This window comes from Mangifera indica, chromosome 10, assembly GCF_011075055.1.
Source record: "Mangifera indica cultivar Alphonso chromosome 10, CATAS_Mindica_2.1, whole genome shotgun sequence".
NCBI classification, from domain to species: domain Eukaryota; kingdom Viridiplantae; phylum Streptophyta; class Magnoliopsida; order Sapindales; family Anacardiaceae; genus Mangifera; species Mangifera indica.
In genome coordinates, this window is record NC_058146.1 from 9,547,040 (window position 1) to 9,564,217 (window position 17,178).

Genomic DNA, 17,178 nt, shown 5'->3' on the forward strand with positions numbered 1-17,178 from the left:
TATAAGTTTGTGAAGAGATTATTCCTATTATAGTCTAACTCTTCTTTGTTAAAACCACTTTTTTGAGATACAAGCATCTCATCTAATCTCTTAGTGTCTATTTTAAAATTTTCAAATAGTTCATTAAAACTAGACACCTTCTTTTTCATTTCTTCATGTTCCTCTTTGAAACTTGTCAACTCTTTTAGTCATGAATCTTTTTTATTTGTGGCATTTTCATATTTCTTAACCAAGTCATTATAATCATACATGAGTGAGTCATGTTCTTTCTTATTGCATATTAGTTGTTTCTTTAATGTCTTATATTTTATTTGCATGTTTTCATACTTATTCATTAAAGACTCAAATGCATCTTATAATTCATGCAAAGAGTATAAGTTTGAATTGTTTACTTCATCCTCTGAATCACTCTTGGCTATGAAGCATATGTGGGCATTTTCTTCCTCTAACTCACTTTTATCGCTTGAATCATATGTGACTTGGCTTTTTGCACTCGTAGCAAATGATCTCGTTATTGCTCTTTTCCCCATCTTTTTTTCCTCCTTTTTGCCTAACAAATCCCTTCCCTTTGTTCCTATTAGATCTTGATAGAAATTTGCTAAAATTCCTTGCAAGAAGACTTACATCATCTTTATCCATAGAAGAGTTTTCTTCCTTATCAATCAATTTCAAGGCAATGTCCCTCTTTACCTTGACTTTTTCTTCCTTGGGTTTCATCTTCATCTCATAGGTAAAGAGACTTTTTATGAGTTCATCCATTCCTATCTTGCTTAGATCTTTAGACTCCTCAATCGCCATGACCTTTATAATCCAAGAGTTCAAAAAAGACCTTAAGATTTTCTTCACAAGCTCAATCATAGTCTTTTGAGGTCATTAAAGAGATTTAAGAATCTCTTGTACATGTCAGTGATATTCTTTCTAGATTTCATAGTGGTTCAGAGATTTCTCTTGCAAGCCTCTTACATCTACTTCTCTTGTAAGCCTCTTACGTTTACTTTCTCAAGCCAACCATTCTAAAGTTCCACTATTACTCGAATGCTCTTTTCACATAGTTTGTCTAGGGTTGCACCTAGTACACTAGTTATACGAGATTTCACTATCAAGTGTTTGTTTACAATAAGTTTTGTGTATCAAATTGTCTCTCTAAGGCTAAGAATACAAGTTATGCATATAAGGTCTCTCAAATGATTACAATTGGAAGTTTTGTGAGAGTAAGAATATGAATTTTTTCAATATGCTTTTCTATCCTTTCTTCAATTGATTTCAGCACCTTATATAGTGAAAAATATTACTTGAAATGGAATAGAGATGTTATCTTTGAAAATTTCCTTGTTGGAATTGAAGAAAGAGGATTTTTTTCTGAAAAATAGTGCATGAATGGGTTAGACACCTTTTGGAAATGGTCGGTACAGACAATTTTAGTGTAAGGTCAATCTCGGTCAGAGTTTCTAATGATCGACAATAAATGCTCTCACCAATAGGTACTAATCAGTACATTTGAATGTACTAGTTGTTCATGGTCTTTATGACTTCTTCTTCAAAATTCCAGAAATGGTAATAAGGAGAGGAACGATTGAATGAGTGATCAATATGTCAAGCAATTTTTGCATTGTGAACGGGGTTGGATGCCTTTATGTACGATCGGGACTTTTTTGTTGACTTTGATTCTTCTTTTCTTTGTCTTTGACCACTTTGACTCTAAGGGAACTGTATAGTATCAAGTTGACATATCGTTTTGTACCCAAATTAAGCCTGGAATGAGTTATACTTCGTATGGAACAATTGGTGCAAGCCAAATGGAATTTTTCAAATTTCCAGAATTGTGAATAGCTTCATGAACAGCTGATGCACGAGTTGGCTAACGAGAAGAATTTTGTATTGTCCCGATCGTTCATGCAAGACTAATAGTCATTCATCCTTCAATTCCTACATTTTCCATAATTCGTCTATCTTTGTAATGTGTTAATGCATTCCATGGTCTTTGTTAGATATTTTAACTTAGGTTTTTATCATAATCAAAACATCTAGTGTTCAACAATGCTTAAGAGTTAAGCCATAAAATGACAAAATATATTTTTAAGTGGAAGCGAGAGTGAGTCATAGTTAGTTAATGCTCGAGATGCATGCATACTAAACATGATAGGATCGTTATAAGGGGGTACCGTGAGTATATACATTCACCACCCGCATGCAGTAAGGCATTTTTGTAGTAAGACATCAAACCTACAGTAAAGCACTTGCTTGCAGTAGAGCCCGGTTGAGATACAATTTGGTATAGTGAAACAAAGAAGTAGCTCATATAGCTAAGGTGTCAAATCTTTGTATTTGATCCAGACTGATCAACCTAGTATACAGTTACAACTTTTAAATTTAGATGTTTTCACTAAGTTTAGTATGGTTATGCTAGATAAGAATTTGGGAGAGCGATTTCTTAGTGATTGAATGAGACATAGTTCGATCCAAGAGTTATAATATACAATCTAGACAATCTCTAGAATTCATTATGAGCACAAAGACAATATACAAAACCCGCCATCATCCGCAAAGGTTGGTACTTTGAGTATTTTTCATCATTGACGTATGTCGGATGGCTCTGATACCATAACGGTGATTGAATCTACCAAAGCAAGATTTAGAGATGAAGATTCAAGAAAGAAAAACGAAAGAAGAGAGAGAAAAATCTACATGTGGGTTGAGTTTGCATATACAAAGTTGAGCACATAAAATGGCACGTGTTCTTAACACCAAATTACATTTTTGCCCTTCTCTCTATTTTACATTTGTACTGACTGTAACACAATAGATCAGCTTCTAATGCTGCTGGAACTGTTGATCCAATGGTATTCTGCATTTATTTTAAAAAAAAAACATATTTATTCGCAAACAAAGGTATCAGACAACTTAATTTTAATGTTTCTAAGCAACTTTGTTTTCATGATTTCTTTCAAAAAAAATTTTCTGCCTTTTTTATGCTTAACAGCAAAGTATCAACGGCCCTGATTATGGTCCATTGATTCTTGATGCACCTTCATGGTGTCAAGCACCTTTTGATCCTGAAGGCCTCTCGAGGTTTGTCTTCAGTTATATTCACTTTTTTCGCATTATCTATTCCTTTCTGCAGGAATGCATATAAATAGACCTCTATACACATTCAGTTATGTATTTAATGTAGTATATCAAATATTGAACCTTGCCATGGCTGAAAATAAACACGTTAAATTTGAATCCCAATTAATGTAACACCTTGATGGAACCGAATGCGACTCAGATATGAAACTATTTCTTCACTTCATTAAAGACTTGCAACTCAAACATGATTACACAAAGAAAACTGTTGGACAAAGTCAAAAAGAAAATAGAACAAAAAGCTTCACCCAGAGATAATTGCCAGTAACAAAATAAACTAGTAACCACCCTTGAGATCATTAACGACATCGTATGGTATTGGAGTTACTGTCTCAAGAGTAGCACCTTCCACCATGAAACCCGGCTTAGGTCCTTGAGGTTGTCTCTTTGTGCTAATCTTCTCACCTCTAGCTTTAGCCTCTGCCGTCAACTCATCATTGCGGATTTTTCTCAACTTGAACTCCTCCCTACGTCTGGATGGTTGCACATGCTCTACACGCACATGAATCCTCTTGCTTATAATTCTATTCCCAACCTACAAGTAACACAAGTATCCACAAAGCTCAACATCCTTCATATAACTTCATAGCACTTAAAATCCATCATCATTAAACACTTTGGACTAGATTCGATCTGGCCAGCTTAAGAAAGACTACCTGTGTCTCGAAAAAGAATTTTTCTTTTGATTAGATCCAAGTTGATTTAAACTCAAATATTCAAATTATTTCGACCTTGGCTCCTTGAGTGGAAAGGAGCCCAATCCTCGATTCTAACAGGTAGTATTCATCCAATTCAACGACTATTTATTCCATTATGGAGAAGAATTTTTATTATTCTTAATAATTTATCAGCACCACTACAAAAATTTAACATAATTGACTAAGCCAGTACACTTCATGAAAATATAACTAAAATAGGCTCAATTTTAATTTTATGAAAAAAAAAATCAAAACTTTATACGCTGTGGACCGTAATAGTTTTCTGACAAAGCCCCCCTCCCCCAACCGCCGGAGTCTGGCTTCACCATGCTTCCACATGACCAAATGAAGCTATTAGACAAAAGTTAAAGTCTATTACGTAAATCACTGCAATGTAATATCCCATTTCCCATTGTGTAGACTGACTTAGTAGCATTAAAAGTGGAGAGCTGAGCATAAAGAAAGAGACCTGTTTGTTGACTTCAACACCAATAGCACGCTTGGTGACATTTTAGACGCGACCAGTGCGGCCATGGTAGAACTTATGGGGCATGCCCTTGTGTACTGTGCCATTCTCTTTGACGTCGACGTAGTCTCCGATCTTTTACGTTGTCAAATACGTTGATAAGGCTACGTATCCCTTCCTCCTGAAAGGTCTAGCGAAGAGATCTCTCGTTCTTGCTCGCAACCCATGTCGGGCGGGCATCTTTTTTCAACTCTTCTTTTCTTACTCTTCAGTCTTCACTATTCTTTAATTTCGTCTCTCTTTCGTTTTCGTTTGTCTTTATCTTTGAGCCTGAATTATACACCATAACTGCCGTTCATTGTCTATGCATGTCCATGGGCCGGCCGGGCCCTGGGCAATACAATGATGGACTGTTAAACTGGCTCCGCCCATATAAATTTTAGAGCCCAAGACACGACTCTATATATATAGAGTTGGTCTTAATCGGAGCAATCCATTTAAACAAACTTTTTTAAAAAATTTAATTAAAAAGCTTAAACGTAAATTATTTTTTAATTATTAAAACTAAAGACAGTACTCCGAATATTTTATTTATAATGTCTCACTTATGGTGAAGAAATACTGTGATCATATGATAAAAAATAGTATAAATTTATAACATAGTACAAAAAAATTAATTTATTTATTGTATAATTACAAACATAAATAAAATATATATATATATATATCATACCATTTATTTACTTGTCCTTAATGTCTAAATTTTTGAATTTATTTGACATTAGATCAATTTGTAATATTTTATAATGATAAAATTGAAATTAAAATGAAATTATAAATACAGAATTACTATTTACAAATTCAAACAGTGTCTAAAAGAGAGTTGATAAAAGAAAATGAGATTGAGAATATAATGAAAAAATTGAGATTGAAAGATTTGTAAGTAAAATTGAAAATAAAAAAATTTGAATTGGTTTACATAAAGAAATTTTAAAAAAAAGCCAATAGTCATTGAAGGTTCTACTTAGTAGAATTTTTTCTTAATTTTTTAAAATTTTCAATAATGTCGGCTGGGTCAAGCTGACCAATGAGCCTAATATTAAAGCACACAACCTAACTCAAAAGGCCCATGGGTTGCGCTTGAATTTTAGGCATCAGGCCAAACCTCCATTTGATCTAACCTAATTAACGTGTTTAGTCTAGGTTTGTTTTGCATTTGCAATTGCTTTTTGCTTGGGCTAGGTTGGGCTGGTTGGGCTCTTCACTTGGCCCAACCCATTTCTCTTGTTTGTAAATGGTTAATTATGTTATAATTTTATCAAATTTGTTTGAGAATCATTATTTTTTATATTGTTGATAATGTGTATTGTGAAATTATAAACAACTTGGCGACTTGATACATGTAGTCTTAATTATAACAATTGTAATTGTATGTCACTATTGTTATTTTGAGATCTCATATTGTGTAGTAACATGTGGGTTGGTATAAGCATGTGAGTTCGTTTAAAGCTTAGTCATTTCATTTATAAAAATCTGGAGGACCAATAAGAAAATGTGTCAATTATTATAATGTTTGATCACTGTTTCGTATAGTTTTTTTTTTTTTTAAAGAAACCCTGAGTCGAATCGTCTTTTTAAGACTAAATTAATTATATCGAATAAATAAAATTTTGGATATATATAAGAGTCAAGAATTTAATTTGAAAATATTTTAGAGGCAACTTAAACCCATGTCTTCTAATACATGGAAGACCCTCCAATTTTTACACGGATCTCTTACTACACCACTAGTCTTTAAGCCATGTCCACACAATTATGTAACAAAGTGACGTTAGAGATCATGTATTATTTTTAACACAACATCGTAATAATTTTTTGTTGAGCAATACTATATCTATTCATTTTTTATACACAATTTAAATATATATAAAATATATTATCATATGATTGAGTGTTATTTTATTTTTAATTTAAAAGTGTATCAGATTGGAATGGTGTTTCAAATTAATATACAAGATCTTTCATTTTTCTATTTAATTTACAATATATGGATAAATATATATGATTATTTTATTTTATTAATTTGTTGAAGAGATACAATAGCTATTGAATAAACTATAAAACTAAATAATAAAATTATATATACATATTTTTAGTATATAATTTATATATACAAGTAAAATATTATCATATAATTCGATGATTTTAAATTAAAGATAAAAATAACATCAATCATACAATGATATATCATTTATATATTCAAATTATATACTAAAAATGTGTATACATAGCATTACTCAAAAGTAAACAAATGACTTCTATTGGTGCAATATGCATCTAGTTCTAGCTACAACGTACTAGAAACTTATGCATATCACCATATCATAAAATTTAACAATAGTGCATAAAAAATTATGCATAAAAATAATAATAATAATAATGCACAATAACACAACCCCAGAAGCCAAATAATTTAAACGTCTCTGTCTCTCTTGCATTCAGGTGGCGTTGTTGGGAACCTAGAACGGTCAGTGCAATAGTTGTAGATGGTGAATTTTTTGCGAACCCAATAGAGCCTTCTGTATTGGTAAGAATCAAGATCCTGAAACTCCTTTTGATCCCACCATCGCTTGCCCTGAGTGGCGCAAAATTTGGCCTCAACTGACGCTTCACATCCGTCAACATGGAACCCTTTGTACGAAGCAATAAATGGAGCCTTAGACCAATCAGTCTTCTCAAGCCCACCTCTTGTGGCCCAATCATCGGCATTCCATAAACTTGAGTATATTTTCATTGGTTGGTTGAAAGGAAAACGCACCCCCAAATCTTTGCAGTTTTTGAAGGCTCTAATGGGTATGTCGTCCACAAAGAATCTGTTTGTTTAAACAATCAAACACATCAGCAAATTGGTCTGTATTGAAAGTTACATATCAAAGTTTGCGTGACAGTTGGGAATTTGTGAAGTGAAATCACCAAATTGTCATCAATTTGTTACAAAGTACTGCCCTACAGCTACACCCAAATTTAAACAGGCGTTCATTTTACTCGTTGATTTTGTCTTTCCCAACTTTACTTTAATCCCTTCAAATATTTACAAGTGAAGTTATAGCCACCCACATAATAACATATCATCTATATATTTAATTGTATACTTAAAAATATGTATTTGCATTGCTCTAGATCAATTAGATTAATGGTGGAAAAAGGAGAAATGGAGAGTTGAGAAACTAACACAATCTGATACAAGTTCCAGAGAACTGAGTAGGAGTGGTAAGCTTTGGTTGGGTCAAACCAAAGGTAAATTCTTTGTTCTCTGTTACCCTGACCTCCGGTGAAGACATTTGTCTGTAAAATGTATGGCTGGCCGGTTCTGTTTCCCAAGAACTCAAAATCTATTTCATCATGCTCTGAGTTTTGAGAAGAAAGCTGTGATTGATGATACACAACACAACATTAATATAAACAAATATTTTTTACTTCTGCAAAAGGAAAAAAGAAAAACTTACATAAAAAGCAGTAACAGTTCCTGCAGAATCCCCAGGAACCAACTTGATTTGCATACTGAAATGACCAAACAAGTAAGATCCTTTGGACTGGAAGCCAGTACCTTTATTTCCAAGTTCACAATTTTAAAGTGTTAAAATAAACATTAATCCACAAGTCTTCAATGAACGTAAAAGAAATATATAAATTGAAGCATACCGGTGTAATTGTCAAGGAAAAGCTGAATCTCAGAGCCACCATTAAAGTACTTAATGTGATCAAAAGCCCAAGTGGGCACGTAGTTTCTGCCGAATGGAACATTTACAGGCCTTCTGGGGGGAGCTCCCATTGTTGTTGACACCATAAACAAGATGCCCAGAAGCGGAATCCATAAGTGAGAAGCCATTTTTCTGCAGAAACACAAAGCAGTTTGACTAGTTTAGTTTTTATAACAACAAAAAAAAAAGGTAGCAAAAGAGAGAAATGTATGATGTTTGCAGGGTCAAGAGCATTACAGTAGAGAGAGAAGAAGAACAAAGTGAGAGAGAGTGATGAGGCTAAAGTGTGGGAGGAGAAGGGGTTAAGTAGCGTTTAATTTTAGTCTGGATCCATTATTGGGGGTGTGAATGCAGAGTAAAATTAATGGGGTCGAGAAATGTCATTATATATGACGAGAAATAATAAAACATTCGTTTCCTGGAGCTTTCTTGACAGATCAACAAGAATCATTGTGATCTCCTTGAGGGGCGTTTGGTTTCTGTATTTAAAAATTACCTTGATAATCTATCTTTTATTCTCTTATTTGATTTATCAATAATAAAATATTACAGTAATATTTTATTATCAATACTGACGTGACAGGTAATATAGGTGGTAATCTGATTACCACCTTCACCTTAGGTATTTAAAGATTATCAAGGTAATCTTGATTTTATTATAATTATATTATTATTTATTAATTTTTTGAGACATAAATAAATTTATTTTTAATTAATATAACAAATAATATAAAAATATTTAAAAATAATTATATTCAAAGGTATTTAAGTAAAATAATTTACTAGTAATCTTTTATTACCTTTAACTAAACATATTAATTATTTATACTTACCAAATTTTATCAAACACAGTAATTATTTTTACCCAGTAATCTTCTAAATAATTTATTTTTAAGATAATCTTTCTATTTTGATAATAAAACATTACTCAAATCAAACGCCCCTAAAAGGATTCTCAATCACCCAAATTTACTAGACCAATTTAACTCAAATTGGTTGAATTTTCAGCTGCACCCTTTATCATTGTTCAAAGGTTAAAAAAATGAGTAGTACGAAAACAACGTTCTGATTACAACCGAACGGCGAACGCAGTAGACAATGAATGACCATTAATTAGCTCTTCAGCATGAAGCTTTTAGAGGGGTGGATAAAACTTAGATTAAGTTTGAATATCTTTTGATTTAGGTTTAATTTAAATAATAAATAGTTTGACCTAATTTTATAGAATCAATATTAAAAGTGATTTAAGTTTGATTTGAATAAAAAATAGTTCGGTTTGGTTCAATTCAAGTTTAACTCTAATTTATAATTCAAATTAATGGGTCAAATTCACAATTCTTTCGTAGTTTATTAACAAAATAATGACATTTTTAGGTTAAATAACATCATTTTGTTACTACACCAAAAATTCGAGTCATAAATTTAAGTTATAAATTCGAGCTAAATTGAACTACAATTTTGAATTATGAATTCAAATCAAACTTGAGTCAATCCGAATTAAACACTTTATAGCTCAATTCAATTTTAAAATGAGTTGACTATTCTATCTCAAATTTGACTCAAACTGAACTAAAAAAATTCGAATCGAGTCAAATTATGCTAAGTGGACTTTTGAGACCATGTCAACTTAAGTTCAAACCCACTCCCACCTTAAGACTAGAGACCAACGATAAGGAAATTTCAAATTTATAAAAGATTTTCTTACAATTACCAAAGAATATTTTGAACTGGATCTTGCATTACAAACATTTTCATAGTGGCACCTAGTAAAAATATTAACTTCTACATAGATAGATATTATCTTTGTACTACATAAAAAAACTAGTGAGAACATGGTAGACATAGACATTTTACTCATTGAGTTAAACTACTTAAATACTCTAGTGTCACATCTCTTTCTTTATCTTATTTTCATTTATTTCTATATTTATTCTTACCCACTTGTAGTATGCTTATCCAAGTCTCCATAGTTTAAACTAGTTATTAGCTTAGAGTATCTCGTACAAAACTTTACATTGGGTACGCCAATTAATACTAAGAAATCGTATCAACAATCATCATACTTGAAATTTCAGGTTTCAAAGGTTTTTGTACACTGTAGACAGTGAAGATATTTCAATTATGGGTAAGTAATATAAACTTTGATCCTCGCTTGTGTTTCTCTAGGGAGATGAGTGATGAATATTAAGCAAAAAAGTGAAGACAAGTCTGAATTTATTAATAATAAGAGTGGTAAAATCACAACAGCTACATGTGCCTAAATCTTGGCAGTGGCGTCGTGCGGGTTAAAATTATGAAATCGTCTTTTTGCTTTTGATTAAAAACTTTTTTTGAGTGAATGGAGAAGAAGAAAAAGTATTAAAAATTTGACAAGATGTTGAGATTTTGATGGACAATGAAATATAACAGAGTCCGCAATTTTCTGACCATTTTCCACTTTGTCCACTGTTTTTATTAGTTTTTTGTCTCTCCCCCCTCACACTTCTGTCTGTTTATTCTTTGGCTCTGCCTCCTTTTCTCACATCTCCAACTCCCATAATTCTTGTTCCTTCGTGTTCAAAAATTTTATAATATTTTTGCTTCTATTTATGAATCATATTTTTTTTTTTCTAATATCATAAATGAATATCTGATTTAAAATTTTAAACTATGAATAGATTAAATAAATAAATCTAGGTTGGATTCATTGCTTGAAATATAAGACTTGAAATATAATTAATGAAACCATTTTATTGTTGGCAAAACATTCAAACTTGAGATTTGCTTTGAGTGGTAAAAGAATATATTTCAAGTATAAAAAAGTATAAGTTTAACTCACATCTCATAATATTTTAAAATTAAATTCGTAATTAATATAATTCAATGGTTATAAAGTCAATCACTAATTTGATTTTTTTAGTATGATTACTTTAACCTTTAAAGGGTAGTGGTCAAACTTAAGTAAGATTTCTCGTTAAACAAAAAAAACTTGAGTCTTTCTTTTTAAGAAAAGGATTTGAGTTGGGTTATTGTTTAAGCATTTTTTAACCTGTATTTTACCCTCAAGTATGCAGGGTGTCCAGATAGAAGAAGTTATTTTTTTATTAAAATTACAAAATTGGCATTAAAATATTTAACATATATATATATATATATATATATATATATATATATATATATATATAATATCGATGTATCTTTATCAATTTAAAAAAATATTACTTAAGCCTTTAAAAATATCAAAATTTTTAACCAATATTAAAATATCACATTTTATTCAATTTTTTAATGTTGTAATTACAATTTTTTAAACTATTGAAAATTATTTAACTTTTAAAAATTTTAAAAACACTTTAAACTTTTTTTTTCAATTTTTCAAAAATCCCTTGAAAAATTTATTAATACCCATGATATTTTTATAAATTATAGTCCATTCTCTAAACATAAGTGATTTCAAAAAGGAAAAATATATTAGTAAAATTTATACAAAATAATATTTGTATACTTTTACTTAATAAAATTTACTATTAAAAATTAATGACATATAAAAATATAATCATACAAGATAATATATATATATATATATTTATTTATTTATTTATTTATTTATACTATAAGGTTATTATATAAAATAATCATTCGATTCAAATATTAATATTCGAGAAACCAATAGTAAAAGTTTAGTAGTAAACTTTCGTAATTTCTTCAACCGCTGTCATAGGCTAATAGATTAATTTTAAAATTTATTTTACAATAATCATATACCATAATCTTGTTTTGCCTATTGTAAAGATTAAAAAAACAAAAGACATAAACAAAAGACCCCACACCAGACGCAAAAGAGGGAAATTTCTGGAAGCTCATGGGCAATAATAAAAGTTTTACTACAGAGTATGAAATCGAAGGTGGGGACTCTATCATATCAAAAGTTCAACCATTGTTTGAAAAATGAGAAGTGGGAGTTCGAGATTGTTGAATTTTGCTGTAAATCAGGAGCTCAACGACCGATGAAAAAGCTACAATTGTTCTATTAATTGTTCAACCTCCATTAATTAGTGGAGCTTTTTCGGCACATGATTGGTTTTTTAGTATTTTAATTTTTTCTTTTTATTTGGGAAACTCATGATTAATAATTCAAATTTTCTTTATCAGTACTGTAAGTGGGTTACAGCTGACTTATAATATGATTCGTAATATTATTATTATTATAATTCACAGATGGTTATTGCTACATTAATTCGTAATATAGGGTTTGGTAGCTGTTAGGAGACCCAGAGCATTTAATTAAATTTATAATTGACAGAAGATTTATTATTAATACAAACGTACATGATACATGTATAAATAAAACAATGCCCAAAAGAGTATTTCCCTCCTGAGGATCGGTCATAAGCATAATTTTTTATCAGTTAATTATCAAAAATTTATAAATTTATTTATTTATTAAATTTTATTTAAATTAATATTTTAAATTACCTTAAAATTTTAAAATATTTATTTTTGTCCTTAACTTCATATTTTTCTAAGTTTAAAAAATATTCTCCCCTTTCCCCCTTTCCTTAAGTATAGGTTTTAAACTTTTATTTTTTTTTTTCATTACAATTGCCCACCAACTTTATAAAATATTTCAATTTCACCCATTTTCTCTCTTTCAATTTCTAGATTTGATCTCCTACAATCATCTACCATCTCCGATAGTCGGCTCTCTCCCTCTCTTTTATGATCTTCATTAGCGAAGACGAAGACGATCATAGTGGGAAGAAAGAGTGAAAGGAAGATTGGGATGCAACATAAATTTTCTAAAAATTTAAGAGGCAATTGTAAAAAAAAAAGGAATTAGAGTTTAAATACCTAGATTTAGGAGAAGGGGAGAGAGAGTTAGCTTTTAAATATGGAAATACGAGATAAAAATAAATATTTTAAAATTTTAAGATAATTTAAATATATAAATTTAAAAAAAATTAAAATAATAATTTTATTTTTAATAATAATAATAAAATTTAATAAATAAATAGATATTTAAATTTTTATAGTTACCAGACGAAATATCCCCCCCTCTTAGCGTAGCCCGGGGAGTAGTCGTTTGGCCTAAAACGATTAATTAAAATCAATGGCTGCACATGGGCTCTACACGTGGCCTCGCTACAGCCATAATCCATACATATGCCTTCCACTCACTTAATTTCTTTACTGTTCACTGTCATATCCATTCCTTCCAACCTTTTTTATATTTATATGCAAATCACAAATGCTTATGTATCCTCCATTATTCCAAAATTTTTACACACAATATCTCAGTTCTTATTGAGTCAGGTAATATGCTTTAGTCCTATTGATAATTTATTTCATATACGTGATTCTATTAATATTATTATGAATTATATATCACTGAAGATTAAAAAATAAAAATAATCAACATAACAAATCCATATAATCTGTCTAATCACATTGTGCAATAATAAATGCCACGTTATTGGAGTTATTATTTCTCTCTCTCTCACTTTTTTTTTTTTTTTTAAATTATCCATGTATCATAGTTGTCGTTGAATCAAGTTACACATACAAATTGTAAAATTGATGCATGCCTTCTAGAGGTGACAGGGTCCCTAAAGATGTCAATAGGTGGGGTCGCAGGTCGAAAGGGCATAATCCACTATTATAACAGGCTCTATTAAATTCGTAAACCTTTTGAGTCATATTATAGGTTGGCCTTCTGGCCTACAGGCCAACTCAATCTAATACTATTAGATTTAGATCTATCCATAAATTATCAAAAGACAAATGTTAAAAATTATTGGATGATGGTTAGACTGTTATTTAAATATCTAAAAACTGTTTTCCTAAAATATAGAATGCAATATTTTATAGAAAAAGTTTTCTCTTTTTGTTAAAACACAAAGAGATCAAATCTTTCTTTACATTCTCTGGTTTCAATATTTTCTTTATTTAATTTTAATTTCTCTTTATATTCTATTCATTTAATTTTTATATTAATATTTTTGTGTTTAGTTTTCTAATAAAAAAATTTTAAAAATAATTATTTAAATTTGTTAATATAAATTTTCTTTCAAATTAATACAACCAAAATCGTAAATTATAAGTCAATTTTTCAAATCATATTTTATTTATATTTTCAAATGATATAAAATTATTTTTTATTACTATTGTCGTGTCTAATTAAAATACACTCTTTATTTTATCGGTGTCATCATGATAGATTTGTTTTTTAGTTACATTTTCCTAGTTTACCCTACACTTAAGTTGGGATAACCATATTTTATATAGTCCGACAACAAAATGAACCAAGTAACCTACGTGCATTACCTTCAAGCAGTGTCACTTGTATTTTTTTTAAGCCGTTACTAATACCATTTCATTAATATCTATTACCAACATAATTTCTTTTTTGTTTTTCCAATTTTGTTAATAATTATTCTGCTTTAAAATATTTTTTATAATGGAAAATACTTAATCTACTCTAAATGGAAAAAATGTGTAAGCAATTGGGACGACTTTACTTTTGTAGATTCAATTGATCAAAAATTGATGACCTCTCAACACCTACAAAATAACAAATATAAACAAGTGAGTGAAAAAAATAAATAAGTCGATGACCTCTCAACACCTTGAATACTCATAAAACTGATAAACCTAGCGTCCCATTTGTAAATCTAAGTATAGTCACAACTCGACACTTTTGTGCTCTAACATACGCCATCTATAAAGGTTACTAAAACGTAAGATAAAATTGACATATCTAATGCCCTAGTGAAAGCTTAAGACATCTTTCGTGTCATGATCTGTAATGTCTTGTGCAGATGTTATACAGTCTATCAGGCTAGCTATTTAGGACATCCTTGTCACACAGGGAAAATTTTGGCACAATACCTTCCCTTACCATATAAGTTAATCGAAATTGTTATCTAAACCATCTTGGGATGACCCCATACCGTAGGTATATATGTGGTGTATTTTGCTGACCACGTCGAAAAAATCCGAAAATTCATAATGTAATACCCTCAGGTATGTTTCAGAGGCATTTATGTCTTTTGACCCTATTTTGTGATATTTCTAATTTTAAATATAGATATATATATTCACATGTATGTGTGTGTTTTTGGATATATATAAAAATGTATAGATATATATATAAAGAAAAAAAAAGAAAAAAAAAAGAAAATGAAATAAAGATTATATATAGAGAGAGAAAAGTAAAAAAAACAACTTTTACCCCTTTTTCCATCATTTTCCCATCTCTTCCAAAATGAGGTAGATTTCCTTTTGCTTTTGCTATGTTTTTTGAAGAAAAGTGAGTGATTTGGAAGGGTTTTAGAAGATAAATAAGGAAGAAAAATAAGATGAAGCACTTTGGAAGCTTTCGTAACCAAAAGATCTCTTCCTTTTCCCTTTACCTATGTTTATATATATATTGGATGCATGTTATATGAATATGTTAGTATGTTTTGGTGTTGATTTAAGGTGATTTTGGTGATAAAGAAAGCAAAACAAAGAGGAGAGAGCCAACTTGTAAAGATTGGCTTGAAACAAGGTAAAGGGTATCATCCTTGATATGTTGCATGTTTTAGGGTTTTCGTTTCTTGGATCTATGTTATGAATGATGATTTTGAAGTTGAGAAATGTTGTTTTGCCATTTGGGGTATTTATGTGTGTGATTTTGTTGATGGCAAAGAGTTAGAGAATATTTATAGTTTTACCATTGAATTCGTCCTATGTTTTGGCTACCTTATCTGATGAATCATAGGTGCTATTATAGCTTGTTGGAAAGTTCTTTAAATCGTATTTTCAATGACATATAGCTTGTATGAATTGGAGACTGTTTGGACTGTTAAATTGCTTGAACAAAAAAAGTTGTCTTACCAAATAAACAGTGAAGACAGTTTTTTACCACTGATTTCATCCCACATTTTGGTTGTTTTATCTGAAGAATCATGAGTGTTGTTATAGCTTGTTGGAAATCTATTTGAATCCTCTTTCCAATGATATATAGTTTGTATGAATTAGAGATCATTTGGACTATTAAATATTGTATGAACCAAAAGGACTGTTTTATCAAATAAGCAGTGAAGACAGTTTTTTGCCACTGATTTCATCTTACGTTTTAACTGCCTTATCTAATGAATTACAAGTGCTGCTATAGCTTTTTGGAAAGCTCTTTGAATCCTCTTTTCAACGATATATAACTTGTATGAATTAGAGACCGTTTGGGTTATTAAATTGTATGAAAAAGAAGGCTATCCTACTAAATAAATAGTATTTCATAGTTTTTGGAAAGAAATAAAAGGAGAAAAAGGAAAGGAAGAAAGAAAGAAAGGAAAGGAAAGGAAAGGAAAGAAAGAAGAGAAAAAGAAAAAAACAAGAAAAGGAATTTGGGGCTCAAGATTCAGGGGTCGTCCTAATAGTATAGTCTGATGGGTTATAAATAGATTTAGATGGAGCAAGATTAGTAAGATATAAGACATGCATGCATACTATGAGCTATAAAGGGGCACTTTACACTACACCGCTTGTAATAGGGCATGTCTGCAGTACGACACATCCGTAGTAGGACATAGACCCCCAGTAGGGTTAGCTCATAGTAGAGCATACTCGTAGTAAAGCTCAATTCAGATTCAGAAATAGTGTAGTAAGAGAAAAGAAGAGAGCTCGAGCTTAGAAAAGTGTCAAATTCCTATAGTCAGCTTCTAGAAAGTATCAAATAGACACCAGATGAGACAAAATATGACCTAAATAGTAAAGAATAAACTAGATTGTCTTCTCGATTTCTTATAGACATTATGATGTGAGGTTGAGTCTCGAAAGTGAGTTAGAACAGGAAAGGAGATAGTTACCTAATTTTTTCCCCTTACTGAGTGTTCTTATCTCTCACTTCCTTTTCTTTCATGATTATAGGTACAGGTGATCGAAGAAGCTGCGAGGTAAGGTTAAGTCAACGAAGATAGATTCGGTTGGAGCAGGTTATCTGTGGTTTATATTACATGCATACAGTTGCATGTCCTTGTTGATTTTTGACCTTTTTAAGATGATTGTACAGTTGCATATGATTATTCCATGTTTTTAGATGCTTTCAGATGAGTTTTCATATGAGTATATACATCTTTTGTTCACTTCCAGATTTCAATTTTCTTAT

The 17,178-nt window shown here is 30.4% G+C and overlaps 1 protein-coding gene and 1 pseudogene across 1 annotated transcript; both read right to left on the reverse strand.

The window, feature by feature from the left end:
* Positions 1 to 3,399: 3,399 nt before the first annotated feature.
* On the reverse strand, positions 3,400 to 4,530 carry LOC123228450 (annotated as a pseudogene).
* A 2,029-nt stretch (positions 4,531 to 6,559) lies between these two features.
* LOC123227352 (probable xyloglucan endotransglucosylase/hydrolase protein B) lies at positions 6,560 to 8,443 on the reverse strand. The gene is made up of 5 exons (XM_044652122.1): positions 8,289 to 8,443; positions 7,993 to 8,183; positions 7,797 to 7,897; positions 7,523 to 7,716; positions 6,560 to 7,163 (listed from the first exon to the last, which is right to left on the reverse strand). The coding sequence occupies exons 2-5, from the start codon at positions 8,177 to 8,179 to the stop codon at positions 6,764 to 6,766; spliced, it is 882 nt and encodes a 293-aa protein (XP_044508057.1). The 5' UTR covers positions 8,180 to 8,183; positions 8,289 to 8,443; the 3' UTR covers positions 6,560 to 6,763.
* Between the last annotated feature and the right edge of the window lie 8,735 nt (positions 8,444 to 17,178).